The 12,029-nt window shown below is 37.0% G+C and overlaps 1 protein-coding gene across 2 annotated transcripts; it reads left to right on the top strand.

The window, feature by feature from the left end:
* Positions 1–486: 486 nt before the first annotated feature.
* LOC148872668 (beta-glucosidase 12-like) lies at positions 487–9,400 on the top strand. Of its 2 annotated transcripts, XM_088969401.1 has the most exons (13): positions 487–1,071; positions 1,142–1,211; positions 3,088–3,146; positions 3,267–3,342; positions 4,930–5,007; positions 5,076–5,163; positions 6,047–6,302; positions 6,487–6,602; positions 6,720–6,937; positions 7,045–7,076; positions 7,164–7,266; positions 7,360–7,468; positions 9,008–9,400. In XM_088969401.1, exons 1-13 carry the CDS (start codon positions 880–882, stop codon positions 9,174–9,176), a joined length of 1,566 nt encoding a protein of 521 aa, XP_088825527.1. In that variant the 5' UTR covers positions 487–879; the 3' UTR covers positions 9,177–9,400. The 2 variants fall into 2 exon arrangements, with proteins under 2 accessions (XP_088825527.1, XP_088825529.1); XM_088969403.1 differs by lacking the exon at positions 4,930–5,007 and having other exon boundaries at positions 755–1,071.
* The last annotated feature ends 2,629 nt before the right edge of the window (positions 9,401–12,029 follow it).

Here is a 12,029-nt window from a genome sequence, read left to right as displayed (position 1 = left end):
TGAGTCTATTATAAATGGACTAGGTCCAATCCAATCTAATAAATATTTTGGACCAATTTAGATCGGTCCAATTCAATGTGTGAACTGTCCAATCTGTTCAAATTCATGGACACATATATTCTTATCTTATATCAGTGGACCAGCTTAATCCAACCCAATCCAATATAAATTTGTCATGGATGGATCAGGTCGAATCTAATCCAATAAATATTTTGGATCAGATTGATCTAATCCAATATATCTTATTAATTTGTCCAATCCGCCCAAATGGAAGGGGTCCAATCCAAAACCGGTCCATTCACACCCTTAGTCCAATCCAACCCCTATTAGTCAGCAACGGGAAGATAAGATCCAAAGAGAGATTAAAGATGGATGAGGCATTCCTTTTTACTGTTAAAAAATTCAGTGTTGATAAAGGCATTGTAACCGCAAAAAAGAGATAAATATTTGAGAAAGTTAAAGCGTACGTCGTTTCATGTGATCAGAAAACCGCTACGTGTATTTCTAAGTCATCGTTGGGAAACCAGAACCAGAGCAACGGTCTATCTACGCTGCCTACTGGCTTTGGAAGCTAATAGATCTGGCATCAACCAAAACTAAACAGTGCAGCAGCAGTAAGTGACAGACCTACACATCAGACAAATCCCCCTTGTGATCGATCTTGTCATCATCATCCCTCATTTGAATTTTCAAAAACCCACCTTAGTCTCCTTAATATAATTAAGGTCAGAATTCTCTATATCCTGTTTGCTGAATTGTTAATAAGAAAGATAATCACCTAAGTACTGTACTTGGATGGGAGTCATGGGACCTACAGTTTCTTCCATTATATAAGTGCATAGACAAATGTGAAGCAAAGTAAACCAATCAGTAAGTGTGATGGCGTTTGGAATCAAATTACATCAGGGGTCTCTCCGCCTTCTGCTCTTGGGCCTTCTGGTTCTTGTCGACTCCTTGGCCCCTCCTATCGCACCGGCAACAGCCACACCCATTCATCTTGTCTCGCCTTCACTCAACCGAAGCAGTTTCCCAACTGGTTTCATCTTTGGGACGGCATCAGCTGCTTACCAGGTATTAATCAAGTGTTTCTCTGGGTTCAAATTATCCTTCTTCTACTTCTTACATTATGTGTTTGTTTCAGTACGAAGGAGCAGCAAAAGAAGGTGGAAGAAAACCGAGCATATGGGATACATTCACCCACAAATACCCAGGTTCTCTCTCTCTCTCTTTCTCTCAGAAGGAAGAGATCTGTGTTTGTTTACTCTTCAGCTTTCTCTTTGAGTCTTTTCATTTTGGATTTTGTTAATTGGGTTTTTGCTTTTTACCTTGTTGCATCGTTTTGTTACATCTCTGTGTATAGATTTCAAATCAACAGAGAATTTTGAACAAGTGTCACTAGCTGGAATCATGCACAAAAAGTAGTGCAGAATGTTGCAGATAAAAAAGCTTCAAGAACATTTTTTTTTTCTTATAGGCACAGAATATTTTATTTAATTTCAGGAAATTGCAAATCACTGTTGCAAGTTGCAACGCTGTTGGTGGAAAAGGGCGTGTTGACTTCATAGGCTGGTTGCTTCTTTTAATCTATTCTCAATTTAATGCATATCCTTTTCATAAAAAGCATCTGAACCTTGGTGTCATGGGGCAATTCGGATGAATTGATTCAGATAACTAAAACTGGACTGGACTGGATGATCCGACCAGTTGACCGGGAACCGATCATGGGGCAATTCGGATGAATTGATTCAGATAACCAGCATGCAGTGATTCTAAAACTGGACTGGACTGGATGATCCGACTAGTTGACCGGGAATCGATCATGGGTTTGGATCCGGTTTTGGACCTCAAAACCATCTGATCTGAAATGGAGTTTGGACCGGACGAGTCAAACCATTTAGCCCAGAAATTGATAGTCAAAAGACTCATAACACCCCACTTTGTTTTGTGATACTCCCCTGAACGCTTAATCCCAAGTCCCAACACTTTGCCCCCACATATTTTATCAATTAAGTTTTTCAAATATTCTATTAAATATTATTAAATATCAAGTTATGCTTATATTATTTTATAAGACCATTTTGCTCTTTTAGCTTAGGCTTTCTAAAATCCTAATTCGTATGTTTCTCTCAATATTTTTTTTTTCAACAAAGCTCATCTTGAGAATGCTTTTAGAATGATTAATTCATCAATGTATGCCTAGAGAACAACCTACACTTAAAAATGTTTATTTTTTATCATTTTTATACTTATTCTTATGTGTCCATAAAATCTCAAATGGACAATTTAATAATTTTACTTCCATTGGCAACCCCATATACCCATTTAAAGGTCAGGGGGCAAAGTGTTGGAATCTAGAAATTTAAAGGGGTCTAGCAAAACAATGTTTGGGGTGGCTAATTAAGTATTAGCACCAAGTACAGGGCAGTTATCTGCAATTTATCACCCCTTAATCATAAATTCATAATCTAATCCCTATCAAACATAACCCATTAAGTATAAGATGATCCCAATCCTTGTGAGAAAACTCAACTTAACAAATCCTTCAAACAAAGAAGTTAGTTTTCAGAAATTTCAGAAAATTCTATTTATCATAACTAAAGTCTTGTCTTAAGCTCAAAATATTAGATCCTATCTACATATCTCAACCAATCTATGAACTTCTAGTTAGAGTAATCAATCTTTAATTTCCTTCGAACCCAGATTTCCTACTCACTTTCTCTACCCGTGCGGTTATGCCATACCCATTGCACATTGCAACCGCACATCTCACAATGTAAGATGACACAATTTGAAACAGATAGAGTGTTTGACTATTCGTTGAGAGTAGTGGGCAGGAAATCCGATTTGTTGTCCTTGGTGCTTGATTCCAAGTTCCAAAGCCTTTACAATACATATCCATGTCCAAAGCTCAATAATGGTTATATATATTCAAAACATCATAATCTGGTTATTAAAATACATGGTTTGGATAAACTAGCCATGTGGCTATCGGGCCACCATTTTAAGGGTCTTAAATTAATTAAACCCAACTTGCGATAAATATAGTTATTAATTTGTGGATATATATAATTTTGTGATGCATTGCAGAGAAGATAAAGGACCGTAGCAATGGAGACGTAGCTATCGATTCCTATCATCGTTATAAGGTAGTCGGCCACGGGCCATTGATTTTTCAAAATTTTAAGGGGCTTTCATTTCTTTTTTCTTGTATAAAAGTAGCTTGTAGTTATTAAATATTAAGAAATGAATAAATATATTTGATGCAGGAAGATGTTGGGATAATGAAGGAAATGGGGTTGGACGCTTACAGATTCTCCTTCTCATGGTCTAGGCTGTTACCTAGTAAGATCTATCAACCTTACTCAATGATCGATTAAATTGCAAAAATATCATTGACTTGATCAATAATTTAATAATCCAGCTGGTGGTTGAATTATTGACTCGTTCAACTCGTTCAACCAGTTTACTGGGTCATTGGTTTTCTTATTTTTTTTGGGTGGTAAATTACAGATAGGTATATTGTATTTTGGGGGTAATCTCACTTTCGGGATTGGACGTTCAAATCTGCCACTTTAGCACCTCAATTTTAGAAATACACATCTAATGAAGTCCAACTCCATTAAAAAAACATTATAGTGAGGGGTAAAATTATAAAACACCCATGTTCTAATTCTCTTTTGTTTTTTCATGATTTATCTTCTACCTTTAGACTTTGGACGCAAACCCCCGATCTATGAATTGAGGGTAATTTCACTTTCAAATGCTTACTTTGTCACGGTTGGTTTGTATTTGAGGTTCCGTTTGGAAGGATTATAAATGCAAATATGTAGCGCGCAAAACCTATCTATTTATAAACTGTACATATTTGTATTTGTACCCTTTTGAAATCGGGCCTTATATTTGTATTTTATACTCTTTCCAAATTAAGCTAGTCTGAAGAAGATGAACAGTGAAAAAATAGAATAAGAACATGGCCATCTTCATAATTTTACCTCTTAAGGTAATGTTAATTTAATAGAATTGGGCTTCAATATGTATATTTTTCGAACTTCAGATACTAAAGTGGCACATTTGAAATTCAGGCCCTACAGTGAGACTACTCAAATATAAGATACTTATCTGCAATTTACTCTTTTTATTTTAAAATTTTATTGTCCTGACACCACAGCTGATTAATCTGCTTGACCTGATTGATTGAACCGGTGATCCATCCAAATGGAGAGCAAAACAATTGAACCTCCAGAATTCCAGACCAGATTCTAAAACATTAACTAAAAGAGTGGAAGTTAGGAGGGCCCCTGGCACAACCTTGGGTTATGGCTCATGGATCAAATCCATTATCATTTTTTCTCAAAATGTAAATATTGGGAAAATCTATGATGTGAAAAAAATATGGTATGGAAAGAGTTTTGACCAATCAAAACCCACCCATAAATTTGATAAATAACACCTGATTGGTTACTAGTTTATTATTCTAATTGATTGATCAAAAAATTTTCAGATATCATATCTTTTTCATATCATAATCGAACCCATAAATATTTGATTATATGGGCTACGGCCTATGGTCCTTACCCTAAGATAGCCCAGGCTTGGATACAAAAAAAATTGGCCGAAGCCCAGAAATTCCAAGAACCGAGGGTAGAATGTAGAAATGATCACCTATATGTCTAGGAGGTAGTAGATTCTAATGGCACACCAAGAAAAAGCTTTATTTGATCAAACTCTAAGAATTGTATATAGCTCCAAAGTCTCAATCAATTGACTATTTTTAATTGGGACCGACATTATTAACGGTTTAAGGAATGTAAATCATGATATCGAAAGACTAAACTATTCTCCTGGAAAAAGATTGGACGACATATCCAATCCAACACTGAAATTTGTTTTGTATTCCACTCACCACTACCTTTCTTTTCTTCAATTCAGACGGGAAGTTAAGCGGGGGAGTGAACAAAGAAGGACTTAAATATTACAACAACCTCATCAACGAGCTTATATCCAATGGTTCATCTCTTTCTCTCTCTCTCTCTTTCTTAGCACAGGTTAGCTGATGACTTGCTGTGGGTTAACAGGTATACAGCCCTTCGTGACACTCTTTCATTGGGATCTTCCTCAAGCCCTGGAAGATGAGTATGGCGGTTTTCTGAGTCCTCACATCATGTAAGCAAAAAGCAGTACTGTTATATATGTTATTCACTTTTTGACTTAATGAACTCAGAACCCCACCATCACCCTGGTCTCACTTAGAAAAATTATACCCACATCGAATGAGTGGAACCAATCAATCAACCATAGTTTTCAAAGCGCCAAGATGAAGTTAGTCAATGGGGGGTTGCTTTGTCACCTAATTGCCGAACTGGCGGATTTTGATTTTCGTAAAAAATCATTTATTCTTAAGTAATTGCTTAGGTTGGATAGCAACTAGTTACCATATTTTCTTAATAATTATCTATAATTTTCATAAGTATAAACTTATGTTAAAGTATAGGAAAGCATATTCATGAAAGGAAGAAAAAAAAAGAGAAGAAAAATAAAAAGTAAATTAAAAACATAGTGGAGCTGAACCCTTAATTTTAGTTGTTATAGGAAAAAAATGAAAGGAAAATTTGAAAAAAAAAAACAAGAAGAAGAAAATGTATTAATTAGATAAAATTTTAAGTTCTTCCATTCTTAGCAGTTCAGATTTTAAAGTATTCGATAGGTCAAGACAGCATTTTACAACATAATAAGAGAATAATGAAAAAAAACTAATAAACAAATGCACATAATGAATATTTTAATTTAGTAATATCTATTTTATAATTATACTCTCAAAAAATAAAAATGTAAAAGTATTTCCTAACTACGTATAAACCTGCTTGGCGATAGGCAAGGCAGTCACCTAGGTGTCACTTTGACAATTATGCAAGCAATTTGCTCCGAATCAACTCTGATAGGATGGATTCATCAACTTGGCCTATTACATTTTATATATAATATGACCCAAACTGGTCCAATCTGATCAAAGTGATCCAACCTGCTGATTACTTTGATGCATATGCAGTGATGACTTTCGGGACTATGCGGAGCTTTGCTTCAGAGAATTTGGTGATAGAGTGAAGCATTGGATCACCCTAAACGAACCATGGAGCTTTTGCATGGGCGCATACGCCATGGGCATCCATGCACCTGGGCGCTGTTCTTCCTGGGTGAACCCAAACTGTACTGGTGGGAACTCTGCAACCGAGCCATACATCGTAGGACACCACCAACTTCTGGCCCATGCAGCTGCAGTCAAGGTCTACAAGGACAAATACCAGGTGAGTTACTCTTTGTTTGTAGAACCATGATCTTGTGTATGAGGATTAAAATTTTGATACGATATGTCTAATACACCTGTTTAGAGGTGTTTTCGAGAATTCATTTTTTTAAATAATATATTGATAATTATATTTGAAACTGGAAATTAACTTATCAATCAACCCTAATCCCACTGCTGTGCAGGCAACTCAAAAAGGCAAGATTGGAATTACATTAGTGTCACACTGGATGGTGCCTTTCTCAAATGACAAGGCCAATAAGGAAGCTGCAGGGAGAGCTCTGGACTTCATGTTTGGGTGGTGAGGAATTTCATCAAACACTTGACAACATCCAAAAACCATTAGCTAGGATGAACTAATTCAGCAAGAACAGAGAGCACCCATGATTTGTGAATGAATTCTCTATATATCATGTAGGTTTATGCACCCAATAACCTACGGCGACTATCCGGAGACCATGAAATCCCTCGCCGGACATCGCCTACCGAAATTCTCCAAAGAGCAATCCAAGATGATAAAGGGGTCATATGATTTCCTTGGACTAAATTACTACACTGCTAATTATGCTGCTAATCTCCTACGCATCAACAAGGTTAATGTAACCTACATGACGGATTCTCGAGCCACCCTCACAAGTAAGTCTATCAAAACACATACAGTGTACAGGTAGTTAGTCCATGTTTCCATTTATACTGCATTCCTACTGAAGACATATAATTCACTGCATATTCTGTTGCAACAGCTGACCGCAATGGGATCCCAATTGGACCAAGGGTATGAGTTTAGCAACTTAATTAAGAAAAGATAAACCGTGTTTTTCTTTGATAGAGCATGACCCAACTAATAGGTTTGAACCTGCAGGCTGGCTCAAATTGGCTCTATATATACCCACAAGGAATACAAGAGTTGTTGCTGTACACAAAGAGAAAATATAACAACCCAGTTATCTACATTACTGAGAACGGTGTGATCTTTGATCGGTTCTCAACTTTTTATTGATCCAATATTAGCCATGAAATGAATACTCATTCATTCATTAATCCATTCATGTTTTTAGGAATTTCTGAGGTAAATAACAGCACATGGACATTGGAGGAAGCCCTCACGGACACTACGAGAATATACTACTACAGTCACCATCTTTCTTACCTTCAGAAAGCCATCAAGTGAGTTTTACTTGTTCTATCATTTTATAATAAATTATAAGGATGAATACATACATATTGGATAGGTTCTAATACTGTCTGTTCCAAGACCTACAGTGTTGAGAAGTTGGAAACCTGGACATAATTATTCCATACTAGTGCAGCCAATGACCCCATTCTCATGGGCAACTATATGAATTCTTTTGGATCTACTCACTATCCAAATAATAATTCTTAGAAGCCTTGGGTCTGGGCCGTATTTTAATGGGCTTGGGATACTAAGGTGGTTTTTGGTAGTGTGGATATTTTATGGTTCATTTGGTTTTGGAACAAATCACACCCATTTATGTTGCATTCTTTCCATGGTGTGTTTTGAAACCACCTGTAACGGGGATAACTTTGGTTGTTGGCCTGTTGAAAGAGTTTTTTGGGCTGTGCACGTTCACCAATTCGCACCCATGTCTTCTTTCTGGTTAAAATAAATTAAGGGGCAATTACTAATTTACCCATTGTCATGATAACGTGGCGTTCTCAAAAACTCTCTCAACAGCATAGATTGTTAGCCCCCAACAGCCAAAATATTTTCCCTGTTAGGAGGTTTTATCACAATTCAAGGGGGAGGGGGGGATAACTTTGGCTGTTGGGGGCCAACAGCATAGGCTGTTAAGAGTGTTTTTGGGCTGGGCACGTTCACCTATTCATGCCCATGTTTTTCTTGTTGACCAAAATAAAATAGGGAGTTATTATTAATTTACCCACTCTCATTGTAACGTGGCATTCCTAAAGTCGCTTTCAACAGCATAGGCTGTTGGACCCCAACAGCCAAAGTTTTTCTGTTCAGGGGTGTTAATGAATACATTTGGGAAATCAATACAAAAATCTAAAGGGGACTGAACTATAAATAGGCCTTTGTAGAACGTAGTGTGGTTCAAACCATGTGGTTTTAACCACGATTCAAACACACCGAACCTCATACAGACACTACTGAATACCCCCTTAAATTAGGTTAAATTTTGGAGATGGGGTATTTTTGTGGCCAATAGAAAAAATAAATTAGTAAACCTACTATATATCTATGTGACCATGTGGTAAGTCTAAAAAGCTTTTGAACTGGGATTCGACTATGATGCTGGAAAGACATGATATCTGAAAAACTTGTGATCAAAATTCATGGGTGGATTTTGATTGGTCAAAGCTCTTCCAGTACCATGTATTTCTGGCATCATAGATTTCCGGTACCATGTCTGTGTGAATATTGAGATCCACTGCAGTTATCCTGCAATTCCATTCAATTATCCTGTCCAAAACTGAATGAGAGTGCAAGAGAAATGCAGAAAAAAAGTCCATAAAATCCGGAGTGATGTGTGTTATAATACAGAATATATAGTTAAATCCATCCCCACTAGTGTCTTAAACCAAACTCGAATCTTCTAGCAACAGACCACTTATGTTCCCAATGTGCGACTGTAGTGTCTTGTTAATAGGGTGTGGGCAACAGATTCACTCTCTTAAACCATGTTCTTTTAATCCATTTTTGTTCTTTTTCTTGGGCTTTTGCAGAGAGGGTGTAGATGTGAAGGGCTACTTCGCATGGTCATTGTTGGACAACTTTGAATGGGCTGATGGTTACACGGTCCGGTTCGGTATCAACTATGTGGACTACAAGAATGGATTGAAGAGATATCCAAAGCACTCTGCCTTTTGGTTCAAAAAGTTCCTCCAAAAATAGAACAATCCTATCTGCAGTGGAGGGTGAGGAGTGATAGATTGGGTATGATTTAAACATTTTGTAATTTTCACATAAAGTGGCCACCCTCAAACTCGAACCCGTGCTCTCATGCTTGTGAGCCTAAGATTTTATTATTGCACCAAGTAATAATGGCTCCTACTAATGTCCTCCAAATACACTATTCCGAGAGAAATGAGCAGACTTAACATTTTTTTGTTCTTCAATTTTATATTTTCTTTCTTATTTTTCTATTAGGATTATTTGTTCCTAGCTTTTGCGATGCTTATATTTTCTATTTCTGTTTCAATTATCAACTAATTCTAGTGCAAATGTATTAATTAGAGTTATACTTGCTCATATTGCTTAACTAGCAAGTTAGCATGATTTTTAGGAAAACGTTCTTCCAAACATTACAACCATGCACCATGCACCATGCAATTCAATGCCTGGACTGGATTTGGTCCAGTCCTCTGTGTCATCCAATGCACCATGCACCATGATTTTTAGCAACCTTACAATCCTCGGTGTCAGTTGGACTGGATTTGGTCCAATCCGATCTGGTCCAATATGGGTTCATTGGACTAGGTCTACTCCAATTTTATGAATATTTTGGATATTTTGGATTCATCCAATTCAATGCCTGGACTGTTCAAGCTGTTCAAATTGGTTATAATTTAGACTAGTTCCAATCCAAACCTGGTCTATTGACATCTGTATTCTTATCTTCTATTAATGGATTAGATATTGGTTCAATCTGACTCAATCCAATATAAATTCATTATAGGGGACCATTAAGTCTGGACTTGTCCAATTCAATGTGCCTTGTTGGTCTCATTCAATCTATCCAATTTGATTTTGATTTAGACAGGGTCTAACCCAAAACCGGTCCATTGACACCCTAATCTGGAGGAAAATGAGAACTGATAAAAGAGTATTTCAGGACACTGACTGGGGCTCTGGTGGTGAAATTTGACCCATTAGTTGGGAGTGTAGAGGGGAACAACACATGGATGGAGTCATTGTGTTGGCCAAAGGTTGCCACTACATGTTGGATTCAGGGATTGTTTAGAGTCCATGTCTGCATACTGGTTCATTTTCAATGTGGTAGTGTTGAGAAAATTTGGGCTCCCCACAGAGCGCACCACACAGCCCATCCCTCCGTTAATTGGGAATATCTCTCCATGACAAGCACGAGAGAAGAGATGTTTTCTAAGGCTGTGAGGCGCATTCTGTGGGGAGTCCATCTGAACTCTTTTTTGAAATAGAGTATTATGTTTTTCTTAAGGTCTTTTCTATGATACCTACCTGAAATGTGTCTAAGTAGGAGAAAGCAATGCCTGGTTGGTGGGCAGACTTCTGCTGAGATATTGAGGCCATTAACACCTAAGGGTGTCAATGAACCGGTTTTGGATTGGACCCCATCCAATCCAAAATCAATTTGAACGGATTGGAGAGACCAATAAGATATATTGGATTGGACCAATTCGGTCCAAAATATTTATTAGAGTGAATTGGACCTGATCCATCCATAACAAATTTATACTGGATTGGGTTGGATTAAGCCAATATCTGATCCATTGATATAAGATAAGAATATATGTGTCAATGGATCGGGATTGGGTTGAAACCAATCTAAATTAAAATGAATTTGAACAGATTGGATGGTCCAGATATTAAATTGGACCAGTCCAAATTGATCCAAAACATTTATTGGATTGGTTTGAACCAGGTCCATTTATAATAGATTCACCTTATACTAGATCGGATTGGACAAAATCCAGTCCAATTGATACCTCTATTAACACCAATGACTGCCAATAATTTTTTTTCGCAAAACCATGAGGTGTTCAACCTTTTTTATTACAATTTTAAGCAAAATAATAATGTAGATGTATTAATTAAATAGAAGTATATTAAACAGGTGCCACATAAATAGTAAGTTACTAGTTTGGAGACAAACCAGGTCCTTAGGCATGGCCAAGGTTTCCTCAAGCCCAATTGAGATCTTAAAATTGAGCCCATGTCTACTTCTGGCCCTTGCCAGATAAAGACTGGGTTATGACCAAGGCCTAAGGGGCCATTGATAACAGCTGAAATAGAAGAAGTGAAAGGTTTATTTATTTGCCTTTTAGTGAATAAATAATTAAGGAGATTGTGACTTGGGGGGCCATTTTATAACGTCTGATGTGGCTGAACTGAACGATTTATTTATTTGTCTTTTTAGTGAATAAAATTATGAAGTTGTGAGCTCCGTAAGGGTTTTAATTGAAGTTGGATTGATAATTATACTCTCCAATGACATTATATAATTATTTTATCGACTGAAAGCGAAAACAGTGAGTCATTCAGTTTAACCACTCCAACTGTTACCCAACGGCCCCTTATACAGGCCCTATTTAAGGGTTGGGGCAGAGCTATCTTTTAACTAATCAGCACAAATTGCAGTCTTATGTTTGTCGCAGGGCCTTTGTTCTAAGCCTTTGTTTGCAAAGAGGCTAAAGAGATTGAGGTCGAAAGTGATAATATGATAATTATTGACATTCTAATGGGTAGATCGGATTATTCTTGAAATTCTGTTTACTTATTAAGAACCATAATTTTTAAAACTGACCTGGAGACCGAATCGGTCAGGGTTCTGATTACTGAGTCTAACGGTTCGAACGGTTAACCATCCAGGTTAGCGGTTTGCTGACCAAAATCAACAGTTTTAAAGGAAAATCTAGTTTTAGGGATAACCGAAACTGATTACCTGACCAGTTCCCCGTTTTTCTGGTCTAACCATCTAGTCCGATCCGATTTTGAAAACCATGTTAAGAACTCAATGCAGAGAGAATGAATATTAGGTGGACCCAT

The sequence above is a fragment of the Nelumbo lutea genome, chromosome 2, assembly GCF_056320005.1.
Source record: "Nelumbo lutea isolate HS-2025 chromosome 2, American lotus-T2T, whole genome shotgun sequence".
NCBI classification, from domain to species: Eukaryota; Viridiplantae; Streptophyta; class Magnoliopsida; order Proteales; family Nelumbonaceae; genus Nelumbo; species Nelumbo lutea.
The sequence above is the reverse complement of the archived record's forward strand: the minus strand, read 5'-3'. Positions and strand labels throughout refer to the sequence as shown.